The sequence below is a fragment of the Physcomitrium patens genome, chromosome 25 (genome assembly GCF_059467195.1).
Source record: "Physcomitrium patens ecotype Gransden chromosome 25, ASM5946719v1, whole genome shotgun sequence".
NCBI lineage: Eukaryota > Viridiplantae > Streptophyta > Bryopsida > Funariales > Funariaceae > Physcomitrium > Physcomitrium patens.
The window spans coordinates 3497183-3523060 of record NC_143434.1 but is presented as its reverse complement, the minus strand read 5'-3'; the positions used below and the strand labels follow the sequence as shown (position 1 = coordinate 3523060).

At 42.5% G+C, this 25878-nt stretch overlaps 4 protein-coding genes across 8 annotated transcripts; 1 reads left to right on the top strand and 3 right to left on the bottom strand.

Annotated features, from left to right (window-relative positions):
* The first annotated feature begins 1248 nt into the window (after positions 1-1248).
* Positions 1249-9124, top strand: LOC112278460 (uncharacterized). Of its 4 annotated transcripts, none has more exons than XM_024512002.3 (18): positions 1249-2064; positions 2188-2397; positions 2572-2678; positions 2961-3075; positions 3193-3492; positions 3947-4260; positions 4799-4845; positions 5070-5154; positions 5362-5475; positions 5703-5885; positions 6093-6224; positions 6383-6541; positions 6676-6751; positions 7071-7186; positions 7285-7449; positions 7726-7998; positions 8224-8837; positions 9011-9124. In XM_024512002.3, exons 1-17 carry the CDS (start codon positions 1749-1751, stop codon positions 8656-8658), a joined length of 3147 nt encoding a protein of 1048 aa, XP_024367770.1. In that variant the 5' UTR covers positions 1249-1748; the 3' UTR covers positions 8659-8837; positions 9011-9124. The 4 variants fall into 4 exon arrangements, with proteins under 4 accessions (XP_024367770.1, XP_090103791.1, XP_024367772.1 ...); XM_090247665.1 differs by having other exon boundaries at positions 8967-9124; XM_024512004.3 differs by having other exon boundaries at positions 1415-2064; positions 3950-4260.
* Positions 9125-9741: 617 nt separating this feature from the next.
* On the bottom strand, positions 9742-12841 carry LOC112278463 (uncharacterized). Its single transcript, XM_024512006.3, has 6 exons — positions 12422-12841; positions 12144-12238; positions 11805-11922; positions 11341-11459; positions 10808-11138; positions 9742-10555 (listed from the first exon to the last, which is right to left on the bottom strand). Exons 1-6 carry the CDS (start codon positions 12749-12751, stop codon positions 10271-10273), a joined length of 1278 nt encoding a protein of 425 aa, XP_024367774.1. The 5' UTR covers positions 12752-12841; the 3' UTR covers positions 9742-10270.
* A 509-nt stretch (positions 12842-13350) lies between these two features.
* Positions 13351-17589, bottom strand: LOC112278461 (transcription initiation factor TFIID subunit 6). Its single transcript, XM_024512005.3, has 12 exons — positions 17113-17589; positions 16600-16686; positions 16268-16369; positions 15818-15926; positions 15572-15678; positions 15326-15463; positions 14975-15070; positions 14707-14831; positions 14407-14539; positions 14099-14224; positions 13877-13985; positions 13351-13728 (listed from the first exon to the last, which is right to left on the bottom strand). Exons 1-12 carry the CDS (start codon positions 17236-17238, stop codon positions 13352-13354), a joined length of 1635 nt encoding a protein of 544 aa, XP_024367773.1. The 5' UTR covers positions 17239-17589; the 3' UTR covers position 13351.
* Positions 17590-23515: 5926 nt separating this feature from the next.
* On the bottom strand, positions 23516-25517 carry LOC112278517 (uncharacterized). Of its 2 annotated transcripts, none has more exons than XM_073531831.2 (2): positions 24605-25517; positions 23516-24286 (listed from the first exon to the last, which is right to left on the bottom strand). In XM_073531831.2, the coding sequence occupies exon 2, from the start codon at positions 24225-24227 to the stop codon at positions 23730-23732; it is 498 nt and encodes a 165-aa protein (XP_073387932.2). In that variant the 5' UTR covers positions 24228-24286; positions 24605-25517; the 3' UTR covers positions 23516-23729. The 2 variants fall into 2 exon arrangements, with proteins under 2 accessions (XP_073387932.2, XP_024367884.3); XM_024512116.3 differs by having other exon boundaries at positions 24991-25517.
* Positions 25518-25878: the final 361 nt, after the last annotated feature.

The window sequence follows — 25878 nt, the reverse complement described above, 5'->3', positions numbered from 1 at the left end:
TTGGTGGATGTGATGAAACTAATATACATATCAATCTATTACTTAATACTTATGATATATTTTAGTATAATAAAAACGTGACAATATAATATTAAATTTTAAACTTGATTATTAATAAGCTTATTTTTAAAATAAATTTGATAGATTTTTTTTATTTTTTATATTATTTTACTATTATTATTATTTTATGTTTTTTCTCTTTTACTATAATAATACTCCTTAAAAGTGTTGTGAGTGGTATATTATGCATTTAATAAATATAATTTATCTCTATGTTTTTAGAATCATTTACAATAAATTTTATAACCTAACACTCCTACATTTTTATTCTTATGTTTAATAACATTTTATTTAGACAAGAATTAAAATTTAAAATTAGAGCAAAAATATTTTAGACTTACAAATAGTCAAATTCGTATTTTCACGCAGAAAAAATCCATAACTTATTTTTAAAACTTTAACATTTATTCACGTATATATGTTCTAAAGGTAATACAAAAACACGTGATCTAATTACACAAGTTATCAACAATGTCAACAACAACAGAAACTAGCAAAACAACCCAAGCAAAAATCAAATCGTGAATTTGAATCGGATATGAACATTGCTCACAAGCCAAAACAGAAAATAAAACATGAGAACATTCAACAAATCACGAACTCAAGGCTCAACACCAAAAAAAAAAAAAAAAAAAAAATCCTTCCAACCGTTCAATCAATCTAACAAGCAAGATGGTAAGCAAGCAAGCAATCGAACAATGAACGTATCCACGTCTGGAAGAATTTGCAAAGTGAGAGAGAGAGCTACGAAACCCAAATTCCATGAAGTTTGAGGCGTCTCATGGGAGTTGCATGAGAGGTTTTGATGGAATTGCGGTAGTTTTTCAAGCATCGAAGCTCTCACTGATGGCGTGGGAATCGACGTGATGGCGCAACGCTTCTTTTCAGAACCCCGGATGAATCGTTGCTGCCTCGTTGCCTTTGTGGTGGTGGATGAGCGGCCGTTGGGACAATGGTTTATTTGTTTTTGTTTTTGTTTGTTTGTTTGTTTGTGTGTTGACGTGGTTGTGGTGGTCGTCGCTGAGGGAATGAAAATCGGCAGGGAATCGCAGCTCCAATGGACTCCGTCGCACTGCTCACACCAACCCTGATGGCGTTGCTCGCACGCGGGCTGGGAAACATCTCACGCTGCTGCCGGAGCTGCTATTTCAAGCCACCCATCTCAGCCTAGTCCATATTTATTTTTATTTATACGATTTTTTTTCTTATTTTTGTGGTTTTTGTGGTTTTCGTTTTTCGATTTTCGTTTTTGTGGTTCGAGCGTAGGTCTTTGGACACGAGTCTCATTGCTCGTCGAATCATGGAGCTGTAGAAGCTAGGTTGAAGCTCTTCGGGGGCGGTTTCCTTTTTGGGTTCAATGCCGATCACCTCGATCCTGAGAGCGGGAGTTTGCATGTTGGTGTCTGAATTTGGTTGGGATGGGTTGGATGAGGGTTGGTCGTTGAATTTGTTGTTTGTGCTTGGGAGGGCGTGAACGGACAGTGTGGGATGTTTTTGTTTGGTTTTGTGAATTGTTGAATCAGTTGCGAGAGGGTTTTTGGTTTTTTGGTTTGTGGGGTCCTGTATAGGTTTGTTGAGTTGGAGGATGGGCGTTGGCTCGCGGAGCTTGTGCTAGAGATGGTGGGATTGTGGAAGAGAAGCCGGACGAAGTTTTAGGGTTTTCAGGGCGGGGGGGGGGGGTTTTCGCCATGGAGGACAGGGCTGCGTATCCCGTGCAACGGAAGTGTGGGGTGCTGAAGAAGAAGAAGAGGGTGGAAGAGGTGGGGCCAGCTGAAGAGACGTTCGTTCCTGTCGTTGCGCCTGGCCACGGAGTTTTGAAGAAGAAGAATCCAAAGATGGTGGAGGTCGGTAGTAATGATCCGTATCCAATGCCAATCTATGAACCGCCCCTGCCGATGGATGACCCACCCTCAGCATCAGCGAATGATCTCCCACGCTCGGGTGTACTGAAGAAGCGGAAGATGAAGGTGGCCAAACCTCCGAGACCCAACCTAGTGTTGAGAGGTAATGCAGCCTGGTTTTAGCGCTCCATGTTTCTCGTATGCCAAGTGCAACTGTGTCTTGATTTTTTCGTCTCTTTTAAGTTATTAGAGGTGGAGTTGTGATGAGGCCATGTGTGTGGAACAGTGGACGATTCCGCCACGGAATCAGAAGTGGATGGAAATGCGCGCGAGGTAACTGTTGCGACCGTGGCGCCCCCCGCAAGAGCTCCGAATCAGGAACATCGTGCGAAGGGCTTATTGAAACGGAAATTTGTGAATAACGAGGGCCCTGCCAAAAATGAGTTTACTCCACCTCCTGAACATCATCCCGTTATGGAGGTGCAGCAACCAAAAGGTGAGGTTTTACAGATCAAAACAATTTGGGCTACATGTGGCTGTTATAGACATCATTCTTCCAGATGTTTAACCTGATTTTAGGTCATTGGTGAACTAATTCCGCATTTTTGAAGCCTATTTTCCACTATTTTTTTTTACTGATTTTGTTCGGATGCTGGTGTTGGTGGTGCAGCTGGTGATCGGAGAAAAACGATGATCAAAGAACTTGCTGCATCTTATCGGAACGATTGTCAAACTTACTGCAGACAGATTTTGCAATTACAGCGGCAATGGAAAGAGGTCTGTTTTTTGTCCTCATCATAAATTTTTAATGTGTACTACCATGTCTAGCTTGAAAACCCTGTTGATATTTGAGACTAGAAATAGTGTTCAAATCGCTTAATGTTTCACGAAAAACTGTCCTCTAAGACCTATATGGTTGCCCTTGATTGTTCTTGAATTGAATTCAGACTCTTAGTCCGGTCATTTGAAACGCAGGAAGAGTAGAGTCATATGATTATCTTGGGTAATTGAGTTGAAACCAGAAACTGATGCTTCGTGATGATTTGTCATACTAATCAGCAAGAAATACCAATCCTCCCTCAAGCACCAGCAGAAACTGAAAATACTCGAAGAGCTTCGGGTTATAAGAAGAATGGGTCACGTAGAGGCCGCAGATCTTACAAAAACAACAATGGTACTGTCAATTCAGGCGTGGTTTCTTCTTTCTTTCTTTCTTCTATTTCCTCCTCTCCCTCGTTCTCCCGAAGTACCTGTGAACTAATCTTACGCTGTTTATGTTGTTTTCATTCAGAAAACGATGATGGTCCATTGCAGCTGGTGAATGGCAAGATGCCATTACGAAGACGTGTAGGATGGCGAGCTAATGAACGGGAGGCGCTGCGGCGAGGATTGCTGATGTTTGGTTTAGGCAGATCTGAGAAAGTTAGGAGCATAATGCGAACTCTACTGAAGTTTTCTCGTCATGGTCTTGGCGATATAGCGGATTCATGCTGGGAGTTTGTCAAAGGTTGTGGAACTTATGCAGAGGCCAAAGAAAGGGAGTATGCAGTGAAACGATTGCAGGAGGCCATGGACCATGGAATAGAAATGGGTAAGTGTACATGGATTTAATGCTTCTGAGACGAGATGTTTTCTTGACTTTTGATCATATCTATACCTTTGTGGAATCAGGCATAATATACATGTAATTTTTGTTTTCTTTTTCTTTAACATAATTTCTTTTAACAATCTGTGTTGGTTTTAATCACTCACCCTTGTCATTTTGGCTTCAGTAGTGAGTAAGACACACTTTGCAAATTTGTGTTCAACACTTACAATAGTCTATCCTATTTTTCAAGTGGTGCTTTAGGACCTGCCTCCATCATCTCAGGTACCACATGTCTAGTGCGATCATGGAGGTTTTTTAGTTTGTCTAAAGTAAATCTGCTCCAGTTGGCAGTTATTTATAACCACGTGCATGAACTGAGGATTTTTCTGGAGTAAGGCGCTTGCTGTTACTCCTCCATTGTGACTTGTTCTCATAGACTTTTGCAATGGCTCTGTAGCAGGCCCAGAAGTTTCCGCAAGAGTCGGTGAGTTCGACAAGGTAGCGAGGAATGGTTCAGTCTGGCTGAAGCGATTGAAGCTCCTGGATAACCTCGCGGATGTCGTCAGGATTTGCGCAAATAAGGAAACTCGAGAGGCTGCGTATAGAGCTATTGATAATCTGAGAGATGCCAGCGTCCCTCATGATGGATGGGGAAGAGAAGCGGACTTGGCTTTGCTGGCTGGTGTTTACAAGCATGGTTTCGGGAATTATGAGTCTTTGCGTAAAGATGAACAGTTTTCAGAGACTTTCACAAAAGTGTTCAATGCACCTGTAAGTCGTCACTGTTTTACCCAGCAGAGAGAGTTGATACCAGGCTCTCAAGCCTGATGCACGTACTATTCATGTTGTGTTTAGCCGAGACTCCGATTGCCTTGAACCCGGGGCTTCATTGCTCAAATTGCACCTAATTACGCCTTGTTAGTACATCCAATGTTCTGGAGAACTTTTTTCATTTTCTTTCTCCTTGAGGAAAGCTTTCTTTTCTGAATTTTTCTCAATCCTATTATGTATTTCTTTGGGTTCAGGGTACCACTTTTTCTGTTCACACTACTGCTTAAGAACTTTCGGTTTATGCTAGTTTGGTCGGAAAGGAAGTGTGTAATATCTTAGCTTACGCATGCGATATTTACGTTCCATCATAATAATTAGGCAACTTTTTGTGTTTCACTCATGGTTATTGGGTAGGTATGGTGCAAATTAGTTTTCTGGGTGGTGATGGAGTATCTCTACCGTGATGTATTGATGGAAGTATAAGCGACAGTAATTCGAGAAGAGCGCTAAGAGCCATGCCTGTTGCTATTTGTCTCAGGATCTTGACGACAGGGATGGAGATGTAGATCCACAATTGTCAAGCAGGTTTGGTAGTCAACATCCATCCCTCTAATGTGTTATGTTTACTACTCGTTTTCATGTGAAGTCAATGAATTGGCTCTTAAAAAACTTCCTCAGATCGGATTCTTTTTCACATAGCTTTCTTTTATGAACTCCGCATCCTTAACCTTGTTGATGTTCAAATAGGATGGTTGTAGTCGTTTTGGTATTTAGTTAAAGTCCTGGATTGACTTGGCCTATTTGTGCAGAGATAAACCAGATTGGCCAGATGCGAACACTTTGACACGTCGACTCAAGCGTCTAGTGGATCATATTATCCGAGTTGGCCAACAGGTACATGCTTCCTACTTAAATATCTCACGTTTCACTTCTGAATTGACATTCTCAATGTCCCCAGTAATACAATGTTGTCGGGCTTTGCATTAATATTGTTTTCCCTGTATATTTAACTTATATGTTTTCCTTCTATGGTGTGCATCTTTCTATGTCCTTCCACTTTCCATTTTCTACTTAAACATTGTTTATGTCATGCTCCTTCAGGCAAACAAGGGGCCTAAGGCCTCTGAAGCCCCACACGTGCCACGATCACTAAAATGGAGTAAAAGGGATAAGATGGAATTCTTTCGACAACTGATGCGATGGGGCCTCCCACTGGTATTAACTTCCGTACGGGTTGAAATAGGGCATGTGAATATTTCTCTTGTGATTATGGTCTTCAAAGTTTTTTAGATGATCGTCTGTGCACGATATACTTGATGTTACAAGCGTTGAACAGCCAAAGTTTTGAGAATGAGTCGTATCACGGAAGAGTCTAGCGTATTATGGTAGTGGTGCATTATTGCTCGAATATTAAGCAAATTTTTGTAATATGTATTTGACAGGCACCAGGGAGAGGTGCTGTTAGGTGGCAATTGTTGACAGAGAGATCGACTAATGCTTCTTTGAAGAAGAGAGATGACAGTAGTCTGGAAACTTGTTATCGCGGTATCTTCAGGGAGATGAAGCAGCTTGTGGATGGTCCTGAAGATATGCAAGAAGATGGGATGGAAAGGTCCAATGGCAAGGTAAGGCGCACACACCGTTCTTTTTCTGTGTTGAAGTGGTGGTCAGGCCTTACTTGTCATCCACCAATTATTTTTGTCATCATCTTGCACCTTTGCTTGCATCTTAAGTCACTAGCTCTTACAAGCTGTTTCTGTATCAACAATATCCGTGATCCTCTTATAATATGCTAAGCGGTTTTCCTTAATATTGTCTTCTTCATTTGGCAGAGGAAGAGGAATGCTGCATCAAATAGGCTTGCTGCTAAGACTCCAGAATTTAGTATTCTTGAGCAATCGTCGTTTAGCCCTAGTGTGCCTCAGGATACAATTGGACCGTCTATCCTCAACGAGAAAAGCGCGGTGGGTGTCCGCTATCAGCTACTGTGAAAGATAGTGCAATTTTCTGAATTTAAAGATACTAGAATTATCTCAGAGCCAAGCGCAGGATTTCAATCTGCTTGCTACCGCCATTGAACAATTAGTATGGTTCTAAGATTCGCGCACCACTGCTTTTACAGGTGAGGCTGAAAGACCGACTGGAGCTCATTGATACTATGCGGCAGGTGTCTGAGACTCTTCAAGATGAAGATTGGGATACTTTAGGCCTTTCCTTACATCATGGCTATGATATGCCATCTTGGTGGGAGGCTGGTTACCATGACAATGCTCTTATCAAGGTAGCAGATGAAAGCCTGCCATGTTTTCGAAGCTATTTTCCTGGCCATTTTGCTTATATACGACGTCATTCTTGTTGAAGTTCCTTGCATTTGAAATTCGTGTTCCGGGCCTGAGTATCTTTGGCACTTTGCAGGGAGTGCTAGAATATGGATATGGGTCTTGGGATGAGATTTTTGCTGATGAAAGCTTGGGATTCCCTGATGATATCGGTAAAAGTCATATTCTACTTTACATCTTATTCACTCTTGTCTTGAGCTTCGACTGCATAGTGGTTACGAAATCAACTGTTTATCATTTAGCTTTTACTTCTGTGCGTTGGACTCATTTCAGTTGTCAAATTGTTTGTAAAGCAGCCCTTGCCTCTAACATTGACGATCCAGGTTATGTTCGTAATATTCCAGTTTAACTCCTTTTGTTTATTATCGATTGTTTTGTTCTCCGTGCTGTATTTTTACTGTTCTCCAACTTTTCCATCAGTTAGAGAGGGACCTAAATTCCATGTGTATGTGGCAATCTCTTTGTTGACAGTTTTGAGGGACGGAGAAGATGGACCAGCGACACTGGCCAAACCAACATCCAAGGCATGTATAAAGAGGGTGAAGTTTATTGTGAACAACTGCCGGCGTTACTTACGTAAACTCAAGGTACGAATTTTCACCGAGGTAATTGCTGCATCTGTCATAGCGTTTCATTTCAATGAGTCATAAATGCAGTATCTTATGTTTTGAATTCTCCTGTGCAGCAACCGCCTCGGAGGACAAAGCCGACTTCTGAAGTAAAAGAGGCAAAGGATCCAAGGGAGATAAAGCGTTTCAAATATGCTCGTGCTGTGGAGGTTACCCGGGATTCAGCCAGCAGACCTATTTTACCACTGGTTTTGACTGATAGTCTCAGGCTTGCAAATCTTGTAAGTGGCTAAACTTGTTCCAAGTTTGGATACGAACTTTGTTTCTCTTGTCGTTTTAGCCACTTGGCTGACTATAACTGCTTCTTATGATAGCCGTAAACAATGTTGACTATGTTACATCATTATTTTTTTATGTTATTACAGTATCGCATTTGATTCGGACATGGGCTTGTGCGTACCAAGTTAGTGAGATTGTGCCGCCGTTCAAAATCCCTTTAGCTAAACCTAGGCACTCTTATTCCTTGTAGCTGATCATTCTGAGCCTTTGTTCAACAGGGAAGAATTGAGCCAGATAGGCCAGGGTTCCACAATGAACGCCATATCTTTCCAATTGGTTTCACCACTCTCCGAGATCACGCCAGTATGATTGATCCGAATGGACGGACAACATATACTTGCACTATAATTGACACTGGGGGTCCTGGGCCTATATTTCGTGTATATCCAGAAGACGATCCTGGTTTGCTGATAGAAAGGGATTCTGCTTCAGGTTCATGGGTTGTCATTTGTGCTCAAGTTAACAGAGTGCGGGGCATTGAACGTGAGAAGGTTCTAATTCTTGTTGACTCTTGTGTCTCCTGCTCGATAGTTTTGTTTGGAGTTTAGCTCTTCGTTGCGGTTTTCCAAGTACGGTTTGTGTAAGAGTACATTGATTTCTAGCATACTGTAATTGTCCGAGCTTCCGAGTCCTAGCGATTCCGGACATTTTGCTTGGCCTTGATGAGGCGTGACGATTATTTAGAACGAGCTAACATGTCCTTCGGGGCTTTTCAGGTCACTGTAAGTGGAACAGAGATGTTTGGACTGTCCCATCCAGAAGTATGTCGTTTGATACAAGAGCTGCCTGGGGCTGAGCTATGTAAAAATTTCCGCCCTGAGTTATCCTTTTCCAGATTTGGCCCACAAGTCGTAGCTAGACCAGTCATTGAAGATTCAAGCTTATTGTTGGATAGTGTATTGGGAAGGTCTGCTCAACCAGCTCCTGATTCAGAGGTGGAAGAAGTGGATGAAGGGGGTAGTGACAGGGATGAGATATCAATGTCAGCTTGGCATGTCAAAGCTGTTGAACCAAGAACGGGGAAGACACTCGTTCGCCCTCCAGCTAATCGATCTATGGAATACGACGAAGAAGATGAGGAGGAAGAGGAGTTTAATGAGAACGATGAGGACAACAATGGCTATGATGAGAGCACGGACGAAGTTGATTAAGAATGAAGTCCCAGCTTGGTGGCTATTGTAGACACCCGGCAAAAGCCTGTGTAGAGCTGATGCAGGCATTGGCAAACCTTTTCTACGAGTTGGTGTATTGATGAATGCTTGATTTGATGAGGTCCACTGAACCCCGAGGAAAGTCTCAAATGAACTACAAACAGCAAATGCAGCGTTAGGTATCAAGAATATTGCAGCTCATTTTCGCTTTTTGTAATAGTTTGTTTGCATAGCCCACTTTCTCTATTACCTTCTTGATTTTCTGTGCATGACGAGTCCTGAGGTTTTTAGATCCGTGGTATGTGTAGGTTGCAATTCGTTTCTCAGTTAAGAGCGTTATTTCTGACTGCAGACGGAGCTCCAGATTACACTCAGATTACATCCCCAAAGCTACTGAAACTTTTTATGGGGACCTGACGCTGCAGCAGCTGAAGTGGAAAAGTAGTAAAATATAACTTTTCTCCTACAGGGGAGCTTCCGTGTAAAACATATTGAATGACCTGATGATGCATGTTGGGACATGAATGGCATTTTCTTGTGATGATTGCATAAAATTTTCAATGTCAAGGGCTTTCCACTCTCTCCTCTGTTGGACATATCGGATTCATTTTCGATTATATTGTTTCAAATACCACTGACAGTGTAATGATACAGTCAGGCTATTATTATCCGAAGCACTCTTTGCATTTTCTCACATATTTGATCAAGGAAAATTGCTTTCTAGATTGCTTCTTGCATTAGATAACGTACACTTCAATTTTTAAATATGCTCAAATAGAATAATGAATCTTATCTAACTTAGCAAGATGATACACATTCAAGGCCATCGAAAAACTCAATTGTTGACAATTGTAACAGATGCGTAATTGGCACACTATCCATCATGAATGTATCATTTGGACACTTCGTACTCCGCACAAGTAATAAAACCACTTACATCTTCAATGTACAAAATGGGAATTGCACCATGAAAATGATTGATACACAAAGAACAATACAAAAAGTTCTTCCAAATTTGCGGACGAAACAGTGAATGAATCAGAGAAGAAATATCTGAAACAACGGCTCTTTCACACAATTAAATCCTAAAACAAACAGGTGTTTTATTTAATTTAAATATATAGAAACTTATCATAAGTTTGCATAGATAAATGTACTTATTCGCGGTCAGTCCTAAAATCTGCATTTCAACAATTTCTTTAGTCATCCGTATCATTCAAGTCAAGAAATACTAATTTACCAGGCCTCTAAACCCTTAAGTGAATTCCAATATATAATCCACGTCTTTCCAATTCACAATCGTTTTGAGCTTTACATTCACCTTGACTTTACTCAGATATGAAAGCTAATCACGTCAACCCAGTACAAAGAGCGAGAGAGTGTATATCTGTATTTAAAGACACAAGCTCCTCCTTGATGAAACTACTGCTTGATGAGCTTCATACGATCATCGACACAAGCCACGGGGCTCCATGAATTCCTGGCATCGGGTACCTCACATCACATTAGAATGAATAAGCTTCAATCTCGAAGGATGACCCGTTGCTAGATAGCTCTCACCTGCATACTCAGGATTAGCTGAGCCCCATCTGGCCAATGCAGGTGTTGGCAATTAGGAGAGCTTCGACTCAGTGGCAAGGCTTGTGGACACCACCAGACCCTCTGTATCATAGGTTCGCACGAGGCGTCGCCTCTGGCCTGGAAACTCGATCCAAGAGAACTCGAAGTAGAATGCCTGCATTCGACCTACACTTTGACCCACGCTACCCGGGCAGGTTAAGGCCAATCCTCCTGGAAGCATGGTTGTGAGTAAACCTCCTTCAAACCTCATGATGTTGCCTAAGGATGCCCCGTTCATAGCAATCCGCGTTCCTTGTCCCCTGTCAGTCGTGATCTCCTACAAAAACACGTTTCTAGATTCATTACACTGGAACTTGTACTCATTCAAGGTGCTAGTAGCGACAACCCAGAAATGACTCTGTTCTTTAAGAGCGGGCGTGTAAAAGAACCAATCAACTCTGTATAGGATTGTGTTCCTTATTCATAGAAAATATTTGTGAAGTTTACTGTAAAGCAAAAGTTGTGGATTGATTGGAAATGTGGAAGATAGACACGCTTCGATCTGGCGAAAGCAGGTGAGAGTGAGTACTAGTTTCATCTTGGCCTCCTCGTTTCTTTCGTAGGAAACTTGGACATTGTATTGCGCCAGAGTAGAGCCATAAATGCCAGTTCGCCGTGTCACAAGTTTCCCTGACCACTTGCCGAGCAATGATTCGATTCGGGAACCAGCTTCGTCAGGAAGGTTCCTCTGTGATTCTGCAAAGGAGCTGCCGTCTCTGCTCTCGTGAAAGATACCAATCACATCAAGCAGGCCGCGAGGGTCGAGGACATGGAACGCTCTCACCCGCTTCTGGGCGTCCTTCGAGTACAGACAGCTTTCACACACAAGCGCTGGGCGTCGAGATGGGAGCTTCACGCCTCTGCACATTGGGAATGTTCACGAACCAGTCAACAACAGAAAACAACATTCGTCAAGCAGAAATAATCTACTACAACATTCGACTTCAAATACACAATGGCTAATTATCAATTGTGATCTACATAACATAGACCTATTAGTTTTTTTATCATTAAATTATCTAACAAAAGGTTTGTCATACCTGGTTTTCAGAAATGGCTTACTTTGGAAACTCCTCACCGTCATCATCTTCTCCAAGTACTCCAATTCTCAAAACCTGCTCGAGCATCTCCGATGTCTGATGTGACACAGTGTAGGCATTTTCACTGGGGAAAAAACCAATCTGCCACAACCAAGGATGGGATGTAAGTTTTTAGTCAAATACATCTTATATTCATTCGCCTATGCTCTCTCAGGTGGAATATCTGAAACGAGTTTCACGCAGATCCTTGTAAACAGATCCTTATAAGCATACGAGGTAGCTCACTTATGACTCATGTTAGATACCCAACCGTGGACAAACAGTGTTGAGAGCTGAGCAATGGGTACTTGAAGAACATACCAAGTTAGCTAGGCACGATCCTACTGCGAGCTAATGATTTCGAATCCACTAATCAAGCTATACTTAAACAAGATGTTACTAATACAGGATTGGTAACTGGCTATTTGGACGGTGCATGAACCTTACATGCTGTCGCTGCTCCATAGTAAAGAGATTGATATCCACTAGTTTGAATTCCTGCCAAACCGGTTCGTCGTCGTCATCTTCTGCTCTAGTCTTCGAAACTGCTTCTTTTATGTGTAACCTGCCAGGATGAGCTTGTCCTTACTGAGAACGGTCGGAATTACTTCTCAAAAGTCCATGGCGGCGGAATCTTCTCTCCCCGGGAAGAAGAAGAAGAAAGAAAAAGAGGAATTAAACATTCCAATTCATAAATGTTAAAAAATTAAAGGTGGGTTGCTGGGATTTCACCTTTTTAACGTAAACACATAAGAAAGCGAAAAAGGGAATTTGAAGAGAACTTACGTTTGAAGGAGGCTAATATTTTCGCCTTTCCCATACGAGGTCGCAGAGAGCCTAGTGGGAATGCATTGTAAGGCATTGCCCATGACATCATATTGCTGCAAAAAGACCACCTCACACTAGTCACATAGAATCCTAGACAGAGACACCACCTTCGCACAATCAAACGCAAGAATTCAAAACGAATATTACATTGACATTGTGCCCGTGTCTCAACGACACAAATGCTAATACCATAACAAAAAAACTAAGCAGACGGCAATTTAAACTGTGGGCCTTACAGTGAAGGTGCCCCTCCAGAAGCCCACATTGAGCTCAATAAATTGTTCAAGGTTCGCCAGTCCTGCGGGGCTACCGCTGCCTTCGTCCCCTTGGTTGAAAGCCTCGGATGTGGCTTGGCTACAGAAAACTCGACTATCTTTTTGCTTCACCAGTGCGCTACAATCACTATGCTCCAAACTCGTCAATCCTAAGCCCCTAGATTGCGCCGCTCTCCATGAATAGCTACTGCTAAAACCCCACTGCGAGGAAAGAGGCTGAGGCGTTGAATTGCTGGTACAAAGTGTCAACGATGAGGAGGACAAGCAGCGCAGCGTAGACGCCATCACCATTGCGATGCCTAACACAATCACGATAACGAATCTCCGGTAGCTCTGAGTGGCTATGGAATGTTGGGTGCTCTTGAAAAAGCAACAACTTCTTGCCAAAAGATTGGTCTGTGAAGCCACACACCACTTTGTAGTCGTTTGATCATGCCTCGGCGACGGGATAGATGATGAGCCTCGATTCCACTTATTCCTTCATCCTTCCGAGCAACATCGAATTCATTCGTTGATTCAATCGCCGTCCTAGGTCCCAGCCTGAAGAATGTAATAGATACGTCCTCATGGGTGCTGCCCGCTTTTATGAGATACATGTTTCTAATGACGGGATTCGTTTCAGTGCTTGCCAAAATACTCAGTTAAAAAATCAAGTTATTCAATTAAATATGCGTTTTTTTTCTCATTAAACCTATTTTTCTTTTCACAGGGAGAGACGCTCCATTCATTCTCGGGACTTATCCCCGAAACTTGTCTAGCAATACAACTGTTATACAGCAGCGAGCTCATGGTGTAAGAAATCTGACTGGTCAACCCTATATCCAAATTTTTAGATTGAGCACTCAAAATTATGAACAACACTCGGTAGCAAAAACCATTTTACGAAAAGATTCAAATAAATGACGACAATTCTTTTGAAGGTATGAAGGGAAGCATCCCCTCTCCAAACAGATCAACTAGAGAAGCCAACAATGGCCCTACGTCCCCATCTTCCTTCCATGCTTCTGACAAAGTTATAGATTTTCCTCCCTTTTTACTAGGTTTTCTAACACTGTCCTCCAACACATTCTCCTCTCCAATCCTTGGTGCTTTGCCTCCCTCCCTCGGCTCTAATTGGACAGTGCTCTCGGCTCCATCTAAATTTCTTCCCTCGGTTGCTATCGAATTGTCGGTGTCTAAGTGAGGTCTTTTCTGAGGAGGCTGCTCCAAGTCCGCCGCACCTATCCTTTTTCTTGGTGAAATATCCATCGCAGTTTCCTGATGCTTCGCTGCAGGCCAATGAAACCAAGAATGAGTCACAACTTATCAAGAATTTAAGAAGCTAAAGAGCGTTTTGATCAGAAATGCTTAGCCACGTCTTAAGATGGCCTCCATAATAGACCTTTTTCATTTTAGGGATTGAAGATCTGAGCTTACCGTTAGTTGTAGCCACCCTTGCTGTGGACTTCAAGGCAACCCGAGATGAAGATGGCAACAAGAAGGATTGCGCCTTCAACTTCTCGTACATGCATGCTCCCGATGCCGTCTGCAAATAATAAGCAACAACTCACAATGATCAATTACTAAATGCAACACGCAAGCACGTCCAGGATAGACCACTCACTTAACGTAAACCAAATAAAAGAAACAAGAACGAACCTGTAGAGCCCCATAGACACGCCAAGCCTCGTAACGTTTCATTTCGTTCTGCTGGGTCTCTGGACTTAGCTCTGGAGCTAGCAAACGAAGGTAGAGCTCAAGATTCGGCAACACTACCAGGCGTACCTGCATACAGTATGCACTTTTTTACAAATGAAAACCAAAGAACTACAAATTTAGCCAAGGAAAAGATCTACTGGTGAAATTCTAAAAATAAGCATGTCAAAGAAGAATGAAATCATATGCTTCAGAAACAAAGTTTCACATGCTGACTTAATCAGATGAACTCCATAAGTAAAGGTACATACTACACGTGATCCAAGAGCAGCTAGCCCTCGAATGGCACCATAGTGTTGGGTCAATGCTTTCTTGGGGTCCAAAAATGCGTGCAGCAGTGTTCGCGTAACACGTCCTTGCAGATTGTGGTACACATGACCAAACCTGGAGTACAAGCATTCGTCAAAATCAGATATAACTGAACTAAGTTACAGAAGGAAAAGCTGGACCAAAGCAAAATGTCAACCAAAGTGACGCAGCAGAAAAATGCACAACAGCATGCTTAACTTGTCTGCTCCATGCGAAGAAGACATACAGCAAAGTTAACTTACCTTTTGCAGATGAATGCCACAAGACTAGCTGTAAAATCTCTGAGTTCCCAATGATTTACAATGCCCTTGCCACCCAGGCGCTTTGCAACCAAGCAAGTTATCACAGATGGCATCATCTGATGCAACTGCAATAAGCACAACCGTGACAGATTTTAACATTTGGGGCACTCTCAAAAACCTGGCATCAGATACTTCACTGGCCCTCAAAAGTACCACAAAGAACTGCAATAAAGACTTGACTAAAGACTAGACAATAAAGCAAACTTACATAAGGCTCGATGTGTATATGAGGATTCAATAACAAGCTTTGCACAAGCCTCATCAGTGAGAATAGTAATGGGAAATCATCAAGACTCCGTGTAACCTGCAAAACACATGCAATCAATGGAAAAGTAAAGCTCAGTATGATTAAATGGTTTTCTTGTTCGTTTAAGCAACTTTTAGTACAAACAAGATGTACAGCATCACGAGAGCATACAGACACGAAAGACACCAGTCTTAATAAATGCAAAAACTTATGTGCAGGCCCATTGATGAAGTTCAGTTGTTTGTGAAAATTGCGGCAACATAAATGATCTGCTCAGGATTGGCAGGCAGAGCATTTTGAAAGAATTTGTACCTCATCAGCTACAAATTGGGTAAAATAGGGAACAAGAGGATGAAGGCCCGAGTCAGTGGCCAAACTGACAAGAGCATCCCGTAGAAGTTGTGTATCAGCCCCAGTTACCACTAGCTCGGTCATCTTTTCAAAATAAAGCTGCAGTACATATTAAAAAAAAAAGAAAAAAAGCTCAGTAAGTTGGAAGAACAAGATAGAAATTGAATACTCGAGATTTACAATAAGCATGTGGATCACGTAACGCACCTGAAGTTCTTTAGAAAGGACATGCTTGACGGGTGGTTTCACGTCAATTGCGCTTTCATCATCCTTCCGAGGACCTTCTTTTTTGGTCTCAGTGGGCGGTGCTAGAACTGGACCAGAGTAAAACAAGTGCTTCGTCAAATAAATAAATGCAAACACTTGTTTAATTGGTGGCGGCTCCTATGTTCATATAATGAGTATCAACAGGAAACTATCATTCACAAAATAAGATAAAAGTCTAGCTAATACCTTCAATAGGTGCATTCTCTGGTATAGCTGGCTGGACTCCCTCGACCGCAAGCCAATGAGCAACAACAGAGGCATCTAACGGAGCTTTGGGCAAGGGAGCTTCGACAACCTGTATAACAAGAACGCAGATATTTTGAAATTATAGCTTTATCTTTAGAAACATTAAAGTTTATTTTTTGTTTCAAATTAATTTTGAATACACCAAAAGAAATGAAAACCAGAAACAGTGCTCATACATTGGCATCTCGAGGTATTCCGACACTTTGAGAGCGTTCAAATAATAATATTAATCTCTTCAAGAAGTCTGAGAACTAAAAGGTGTAAACTGTGAAGTTACATAGCTAATTGCAAATAATGAGGATGACCAATTATCCTCGATATCTCGCTCTGACTCAGGAAACCGCATAGAAGTAGACTACAAACATCAATGGCATACAATCACTAATTTACCTCTTTAAATTCGAGATCCCGATCTTCGACATAAAACAAATCAGAATGGCCGAGGGCTCTACGGAACCTCAAAGGGTCCCCGGAGGCAAACCCATACAACGGCTGCACCAGCAACAAACACACAAGTCTGAAAAATATTTATCTAACGCATTAGGCCTTTTCTGGAATGAAAAAACTACTGAGAATTTAGTATACTTGCACACAGGCAGGCACCAACAATCTGGATAAGCTTCGAATAAGACCATGATTCTATACTTCTCTCAAGAACAATCTCAGAAAATGCAAAGAAATAGGATGTCAGTAATTTCAAACAATTTCCACTAGAAAATTACCTCAACGTTGCGAAGACTCAGGGCACTGTTGACATCGTCGGTAGTGAGTATGGACCTCTTAGAATGCCGCATGCATTTTACTGCCTCCTGCAATCGCATCGACGAATACAATCAACTACCAAGCCATCGAAGCACCTCAAAAACTCGGAACTGACAGAACATCTGCCGATGGCAACCACTGAAAAAATAATCACTCAAAAATTGAAAAATACTCAATAAATATTCGTGACGTATTGTTCATCCACAATCAATATCTAAATTACTCTTGTTTCGAAAAAAGCACTACAAACTAGCGCGAAGCGTTAGGGTTTTCGGACAGAATTTTTCAAGCTCATGACCAAGCACCAAGATTCGTGCACGTGAATATTGTACCGGAAATACAGTAGAAAAAGAGGTTGCATTCCAACTAAAAACACCACGTTTAAACCCCCGAGCAGTTTTCTAGGCTCCAAAGCATAGCCAACACCAAAACCCCTCACTCAACTCATGGAAGCACAACACACGCCACAGCACCTGCATAATTTCGCGCATCCGGTACTCGACATCAGGAGCGAGTTCCTTGGCGACATCGTCATGCAAATTCGCGATGCCGATGCTCTGGGCAATGACGTGGATAGTGTCCTTAGGCACGATACTCATCTCGCCCTGCTTACGACCACCTCTCCTCCCGCGCAAGTTCCGCTTCACCTTCGGTCTACGCTTCTCCTTACATTCCCGATTGTTTCATTCTCTGCTCTCGCACACCTTCCCCTCCTCTCCGATCTCTTCTTCTTCCAATTGACGGCAGACTCTCAAAACCCAGACACACACGAACACCTCTACTTCCAAGCAATACAGAGAGGATTGAGGTCTCGCTCGAATGATGTACGCAAGCCGGGATTCTATAAACAATAGAGCGAACAATTCAAGAATCCGAAACCTCGATCACCGACACACATCCCTCAATCGGGAATAAACCGATGAGCGAGAGATTGCAGAGCGCGCGGTGAAGCTCGAACTGGCTGTTAAGTTAGGGCTGGCGTCTTCCAGTTGTGAAGGGAACTTCGCGGTGTGAACGTGGTTTCAGTGATTTCGCTGTGTGAACGGGGGGTGGAGGCACCGCGTTCTCCACGCATGGTCGAGGGACTAATCTAAATAATTAGAAACAAAATATATCGAATGAATAGTTCTGTTCACACTGTGACCTCCTCCACATGGGCGAAGCAAACCTTTTATTTCTATGCCGTTTATAACTGTGGCTAGTGTTAACAAAAAAATATTTTAATTTAATACTAAAAATATTTACTGGATTAATTTATTATTTTATTTAATTTGTAATATATGAAAAAAAAATTATCATCTATAATAAAAAAGTATTGGCAATGTCACCACGATTTTAGCTACTACCACTACCACTACAAGTTGTGGTGGCATTAGCAATACCTTAATTGAATTGTATGAATCATGTGTTTTTTTTTAGTTTCTTTTTCATTGACATAGTAATGATCTTTTGTATCCCAACTTGTATTTTCTCAATTATCATATAATTGCTCTACTTTATAAGTGATTGTTTTATATTTCAACCTTTTTCTAATATATTCACTCCTTTATTTTCAACCTTTATGAGCTAGAGTATCAATTTCTATTATTTATAATAAGTGTTTACTTGAGAAAATTACAGACTTGAGTTTAAATAGAATGTAGAGGATATTTATTCAAAATAAAATAAAAATAAAAATAAAAATAAACTTATTTGAATTATGATAAGCAATTTTTGTGTATTATAACACGACTTTTTGCTAGTAATGCATTAGAAAAAGGTAGTTTTAATTAGTCAAATCTCATTAAATCAAATATAGGCCCCATGTATATTCTAGTTAATATTCTTGTTCAAAAAAACACTTCTTGTAAACGAAACAATTAACATTTTAGTTGATAAAAGAATAAGATTAAGATACTAGATATATCAAAAGTAGATCAAAAGTAGAGAGTAGCTATATAATATTATATATATGTTTAAATTTTATATTTTATTTATGATGTCTTATTTACTACAATTTAAATCATATTCTAGAATTGTATGTTTTATGATCATAATATAAACTTATTTGTACAAGATTGTTATTTTTTGAAATCAAGTAGATATCAAAAATCACAAGGTACTACCTATCCTTTTACTATATTTGTAATATGAAACATTTAAACTTTAATATAAGATATTCAATGTATTTATAATCAAATGACCAAAAGTATAAATCTTGTCTATGCAAATAATATATAAATACTAGTTTGATATTTAAAAAATTTAAACTCATTTATTGACATATATATATATATATATATATATACTGTTTCCAATGCTACAAGTTGTTTTATCAGTTTATTTTTTTGCTTATAGTTCTGTATAGAATTTAAATCTTACATGCATATATAGATGAGAAAAGAACTTTAGTTTTAATGTTGATCCTAGAAAAAAAAAGAAAAAAGCATTAAAAAAAAACAAACAGGTCATTGATTTTTAACATACAATTACAACTAAATCAAAGAACAAACAGTTACAACACATCAGCTCAAATTCTACTAATTTTCTATTCAATCCAGTTGCATAGATTTTCCAAAATGTAAATTATCTACACTGCAAGCATTCTCAAAAAATATTCAAAAACATATTCATTGCTCAAACTGCAAACATCTACAAAAACCAAATCCTACATTTATTTCCTATTCGTAAAAAAAGAATTGAAAATTACAGAAGTTTTAAAAGAACGAAAAAATGGAGTAGGAACATTTATATATAAACAAAGCAAACTCAACAAGAAAACTGTGTTTGACCCCCACTTTTGCAAAACAAAAATTCTCCCTTAATCATGTCAACAAAATTATAACACACAACTGACAGTGAAGGGGATTGTGAAAATCAGATCATACTCCAACTCAGTCAGGATATAATTTAGTTTACAAACAAAATAAAATGAAATGAAATAAACACACCTCTGGTAATTTAACAAACGCATCATCGCATGATGCCTCTGAGAGACCAACAAACAAAAGCCAGAATGGAACCCAAATAGGGCATCTATAAAGGAAATATGTCCAAAAAGGACAATCTGTCTGTCTGTCTGTCTATCTATCTTTCTATCTATCTAGTTTTCTAGCTACAATCGCCTTCCTTACCGCGAGGAGCTTGCTTGGGCCGGTTTCGGAGTCGCCGAGCTTGAATGGTGAAAGCGGGGCCGGGGATCTTCCTCGGAATGCTGTAATGCGCGGGGCCTGGCCCACCGTCTCCTTTCCCTGCCACAAATCGTTTCGCCAAGCTGAAGGCAGGAATGCAGTTGTGCACCACAGGATCATAAGCCCCCGGACCAGGATTCTTGTCGCTCATCAAGTTTGCTCCTCTCCCTGCAAGACTGTACTTCGGAGATCCGGATTTCTTCACTGGATTGTAAGCTCCCGGACCTGGGTTCTTATTCTCCTGCGTAACGTCGTTCCTCGATGCCATGCTGTAATGTGGCACGCATGAGTGGACGCTGGGACTGTATGCTCCAGGTCCAGGGTTGTTTACCGCGAGCGGTTTGCCAAGCCTTCCCGCGATGGAGTAGTGCGGCACACACGAATGAGCCTGTGGGTCGTATTCGCCTGGACCTGGTCCGACGAATGCTGCTCCGCCTTTCAAGTGCGCAGCCATGGAATAATGCGGCTGGCATGAGTGAACCGCTGGGTCGTATGCGCCAGGACCCGGGACGTCTTCCCCTTTGGAAGCGTCGAATCGTTTAGCCATGCTGAATGCTGGGATGCAGTTATGAACGTCGGGACTGTATGCTCCAGGACCAGGACCCATGTCTAGTTTCGATAAATCGAGGCGCTTAGCTAAGGAGAATGCCGGAATGCAGTTGTGTACAACTGGGTCATATGCTCCAGGACCAGGGTTTTTATCGGCTACCAAGTTGGCTCCTCTTCCGGCGATGCTCCAATGAGGTACGCATGTATGAAGTCTGGGATCGTAAGCTCCAGGACCTGGATTCTTGTCGGCCGTGCCATCCTGAAACCGCCCAGCTATAGAATGCTTCGGTACACATGAATGGTCCATTGGGCTATATGCTCCAGGACCAGGCATATTTTCACGACCAAAATATTTCAACTTTCTAGCCATGGAGTACTTCGGTACACACGAATGATCCACTGGACTGTATGCTCCTGGTCCAGGCCCATCCTCCTGATTACCACCTCTTAATCTCACGGCCATTGAGTATGAAGGTTGGTCGTTTCCTCTTTCTACATCGTAAGCACCAGGTCCCGGCCCATTTTCGGCAATGTGAGCATCAAACCTTTTAGCTATGCTGAACGCAGGAATACAATTGTGAACGTCGGGACTATATGCTCCAGGACCAGGGCCTACATCTGGTTTCGTTACATCAAGTCGTTTAGCTAAACTGAATGCGGGAATACAGTTGTGAACCGTAGGACTATAAGTCCCAGGCCCTGGAACCTTGTCAACTACTAAATTAGCACCTCTTCCAGCCATGGTATAATGTGGTACGCATGTACGAACTCTGGGATCGTAAGCTCCTGGCCCTGGATTTTTGTCCAGAGGATGGGCCCCGAATCTTGCAGCAAGGCTGTAGGAAGGGCTTCCAGGCCTGTAACTGGGATGATATGTTCCTGGACCAGGATTATCCGGAGCAAGAGGTCGCCCTAGCCTTCCAGCTATGGAATACTTGGGTACGCAGGAGTGGTTTTTTGGATCATATTCACCAGGTCCAGGGCCGACGTACAATGCTCCATCTCGGTATCTTTTTGCTAAACTATACTGAGGGCCACGCTCTTGTTTGTTTACATCGTATGCACCTGGTCCAGGGTTGTTGTTCAAAAGACTTAAGTCAATTCTCTTTGCCAAACTGAAGGCAGGGATACATTTCTGCACATCCGGATTGTATGCGCCTGGACCAGGTCCCATATCTGATCTTGCACCATCAAGTCGTTTTGCCATGCTAAATGCAGGTATACAATTGTGGACATCAGGGCTATAAGTGCCCGGTCCAGGATTTTTGTTCAATAGCTCCACTGGTTCTCTAACTCGAAGTGAATAGGCTGGGCCAGAAAGGGTTCCCTTCAAATTATAAGTTCCTGGACCTGGATTTTTGTTGCCATGATCACCCCTAAATTTTCCTGCAATTGTAAACCTCGGAGGAGAAACTTTGACAGACTCTACTTTGCCAGTGTATGCCCCTGGACCAGGGACGTCCTCGCCCAACTTTCCTTTAAGTCTTCTAGCAATGGAATAATGTGGTACACACGAATGAGCTCTGGGATCATAATTGCCAGGCCCAGGCACATCTTCATTTCCGCGAACCTTGAATTTCGCGGCGATGGAGTAGTGCGGAGCTTGAGGGCTTGAAAACCTGTCTTTCACACAATAAGCACCTGGCCCCGGATTATCGTTCCAATCGTCCATGTTGTCTGTTGGTGCTTACTTTCGGCGTAGATTAAGGTTGTTGCATTATTACTGCAGTTGAACTACAGATAACGCATCTCAAAAGGCTAAAATCTTCAGTAACAAACTACTCCCGGTAAAATCTTATGGAGGTCTACGCTGCAATCATTCTCGTTTGAATCAATCATAGAACCACTAATAATCCGTGACGAGAAGACCCACATTGTGATGATCAAACTTCCACCTGTGCAGCTCGATAATTCGAAATCTTTGCACAGGTTGAGATCGAGGAATCACCATGCCAGGGCATAAAAGTTCATCACAGCTTGCCCATCACTCTGTTTCAATTCATACCACTCTTGCCATTGTGCTGCAAACTGCCTGGTATAGATTGAAAGATGGTTTCTCTGTTTGTGATTTGAATAGATATTCTCTCGAGAGCATCTGTTGATACCTCAAACATTGCCACTGGAGAAACCCAAGCCTGGACACCCGGAATCGAGTTGTACATCTTTGAGAAGCAAGCAGAAGGTTCAAGTCTACATCACTTTTCGAAGCACTCGAAGATTGAATCATCTGCACCGCGATGAAATCCCTTTGACAACTTCGTAGGCCCAATTGCTGCCCGAAATGTCTTTCGCCAGTGCCTTGAGCTTCGTAAGCCTCTTGCCTAGGTTGCAGATTTGTAACTAGTCCGTCATTGCAATGCAGGGCGATAGGCTCTAGACAAGTTGTTAGAGCAGACGTCACGTAGGCCTTGAGGAGACCTATTCATATGCCTGGATGCTCCCCCAAACTCAGGTGCTTAAGAATTGAATGTGTCGAAGCGTCAAATTTACGCGATTTGACCGAAAAAGAAGTAAAAAAGAGAACGAAAAATGAACATAAAGATATCCAAGAATCAAACTGACGGTGAATGATCAAGTGAAGGTTCATAAGTCAGTTAGTAAACCCAACTGGGAAGCCACCTTCAAATTAGGAGCATAATTTGGCTATTAATACAACATTTCGTGGAGCAATAACATTCGAACTTCGAAACAAGAGCTCAAATTTTGCAGCAAGAACGCAGAATTACAGAGCAATCCAGTACCCTGTCCAGCAAACCTCTGCTGGACGGAGGAAGAAAAGCGAGAAGCCGGTTGGGATATGAAGGGGAAGAAAAAGAGGATACGAGATAGCAGAGATTACGAAGCTGCAGACAGAGCTGGCCAAGGGACATGACAAATTTCCTATTACGATGAGAACAGGGCTGCTCTCCATTCACAGATTCTATGACTAAAACCCTGAGATGTGAACACGATTTCCCAAGCGAAACTTCTCTAGAATCAAGCCTGTCCTGCGCCACGAGATTCACATCATCAACCACAAGGGTTCACGAGAGACAGCTCCAGGAAGTCTTTCTGCAAAGACACCTCACCTTCATCCAGAGACTTCATAAACCTTGTCAAGGCTTTGGAAGCTGCTATGCGTACCAAACTCAAAATAGCAGGACTTGAGTAACTATGGTGACCCAAATAGAAATAAACAAGACTGAATACCAGTTACAACATGATCATCTCGAAACCACACATCTGAGAGCACATAGCTATCTTGCTCTGTGACAGATTGTCCGCCGACATGTAATGAATATGGATTCATCGCGACTAATTTACAACTTGAGTTTGACTTCTACTGATTAAACGACTATGGTACAAATTGGTAACAGCCTCCAAAGCCAATGCTATCTGGGCTTCACATCAGCTTGTCTTGAGCTATTCATGTCTGTCTCTTGGCTGCCGTTGGCTGTGCCCGCGACTAGAGTAGAGGAAGGGATCGGTTTGGCTATAAAGGTGGGCTGACTCTCCCCCGCCATGATGACACACGTGAACGGAGCTGCACCATCGGCAATCGTCTTCGTGGAAGTATTGTTGGAATCCGCAGCGCTCGTCCCCGAGTTTTCGTCGTTGGGATGGGGCTCAGTCGCAGAGTAGAATGTGACCGTGGTTTCCGAGGCTCTTTGATTGCTTGAAGGACGAGAGCTGTGACGGAGGCTAACACGGCGCCACTTGAGGAACAAGCAGAAGAGGAAGAGTAGAGTGAAGAGGGCCAAGACTATCATGCCTATCACAGTGGTGACGAAATAGAACACCGACACTTGCCGTCTTTGGGGGCAATTCTCACTATTGGTCGGAATGCTGCTGTTTTTCCAACATGGTGATGACCCATGATCAGAATTCATCTTGCTGACTTTCCTGACTTGTGTAGAAATATTGCACCCGGTTCCACCAAACTGATTATCTGCACATAAGTGACATCGAATAGCATGTGGTTAGTGACGATATGGACTGTTCGATTGATATCAGAGAGGATAGACTGTAATTTAAAGTGTTTGGCAGAGTTGGGCAACATTCTGAAGCTTGGTGCTGATCCGTTACTCAGTCTACTTGAAGATTTTGAACAATTTAAACACTGTTGACGTTATAAACGAAAGAAACTCAGGTCGTCAGGCGTGAAGGGCAAGGTTTGGTTTTCCTTCAGCAAGCTACCTCATTGTACATTCAGCCGCCAATTGACAAAAAGGAATAGGAAGGTAGAGATAGGAAATCTCGTAATTACCAATACAATGTCTCTCATCAACTGGTTCACAACTGCGGGCATGAGATGGAGAAACTCGAAGACAGGAATTTTTTTCCTTTGAAAATAAGAATTTCCATCATTTTGGGCTCTAAATCCGAAAACAGAAAATGTTGACTTCTTCAGCGAACATTATATGCAACAGCCCAGTGATATGCTTGAACGCGGGTTTTCAGAACAGTTCCTATTTTTAAGCTCCTCACCGAAGCTCAATAACGATGGCAAAAGAAATTCTAAAAGAAAAGAAGACGAAAGAGGTGCAAAAAAGAACAAGAGGATAAACCAAGGAGATAATTTCACCCCCATTTCCATTTCCTAACCACTCACCAACCGCCAGAAACCAATCCATTCTACAAAGAAGAATGTACCTTCCGTTCGTATAATCCCCGCAGACGAAATCCAATTACCGACACTGAGCAGCACGAGGACTGCTGCTGCGGTTGCCACGGGCTCGAAAATCCAGCTCCGATGACACGACTCCGCCCTCAAAGATCTCCCACCCAAACACCTTCTCTTGATTACAAACAAGGCAAGAGCAGAAACGTCCCGAATTCAAACTCCAACAGTGGGAGTGGAACAACAAAACCCACTGCGAAAGAGCATCTGGGGCGCGAAACCAACGATAATTCAACGCTCTGAATCGGCGCAGACTCCAAACCACCACCCCGGATTCAACACTCCGGCACCATCCGGTATCTACAACCTTGAAACCCTTCCCAGATTCCAACGAGCTAGTGCCGCAGCAACCCAGTGACAAGCACGGAAGCGGCAACGTCACGAGCGAGCATTGTCCATCATCCAGACCGCAGCGTCGGGATCTAGAAACTGGGTGTGACACTGGGGAAGCCAAGGAGATGGTCCAGGCTCGTTCGCGAAGCAACGAGCCGGAACGTGAAGACGGCGTGTATGAGAGCAACCACCACAGCCCCTTCGAGAAACTCAAAGTTGCGACCACGTCTCACATCTGTGGGCATGATTCTCTCTCACAATTGGGATTTGGTTGACCCGATTCCCTGGAGCTTCTGCCGAAGGCTGTGTCGACGTGTGCAGGCTTTCGGGAGCCCCCACGAGGGCAACGAGGGCCGCGGTTCTCGGTGCGCGTGCGCAGGGGGATGCCATGGCGACTGGGTCGGTGCGCAGCGTGCGCGATCCGCGACGTCGAGATTCTTCCACGCCCTCTCTCGCTCTCTTGCTCTCGCTGTCCCCGACACCACGACGGCCACGACGACGACGCGGTGGCCTCTCTGCTTCCTGCC

Bases quoted from the DNA above. Each gene is read 5' to 3' on its own strand.
- LOC112278460 (XM_024512002.3), top strand. From the start codon at position 1,749: ATGGAGGACAGGGCTGCGTATCCCGTGCAACGGAAGTGTGGGGTGCTG. The intron at 2,398-2,571 runs GTGAGGTTTTAC...TTGGTGGTGCAG, and splicing joins GGAGGTGCAGCAACCAAAAG to CTGGTGATCGGAGAAAAACG. The intron at 7,187-7,284 runs GTACGAATTTTC...TCTCCTGTGCAG, and splicing joins GTTACTTACGTAAACTCAAG to CAACCGCCTCGGAGGACAAA.
- LOC112278463 (XM_024512006.3), bottom strand. From the start codon at position 12,751: ATGGTGATGGCGTCTACGCTGCGCTGCTTGTCCTCCTCATCGTTGACA. The intron at 12,239-12,421 runs GTAAGGCCCACA...GTCTTTTTGCAG, and splicing joins TCTGGAGGGGCACCTTCACT to CAATATGATGTCATGGGCAA. The intron at 11,923-12,143 runs GTAAGTTCTCTT...TCATCCTGGCAG, and splicing joins AATATTAGCCTCCTTCAAAC to GTTACACATAAAAGAAGCAG.
- LOC112278461 (XM_024512005.3), bottom strand. From the start codon at position 17,238: ATGAGTATCGTGCCTAAGGACACTATCCACGTCATTGCCCAGAGCATC. The intron at 16,687-17,112 runs GTGCTGTGGCGT...ATGCGATTGCAG, and splicing joins GGATGCGCGAAATTATGCAG to GAGGCAGTAAAATGCATGCG. The intron at 15,071-15,325 runs GTACAAATTCTT...TGTGTTTTGCAG, and splicing joins CCCAATTTGTAGCTGATGAG to GTTACACGGAGTCTTGATGA.
- LOC112278517 (XM_073531831.2), bottom strand. From the start codon at position 24,227: ATGAATTCTGATCATGGGTCATCACCATGTTGGAAAAACAGCAGCATT.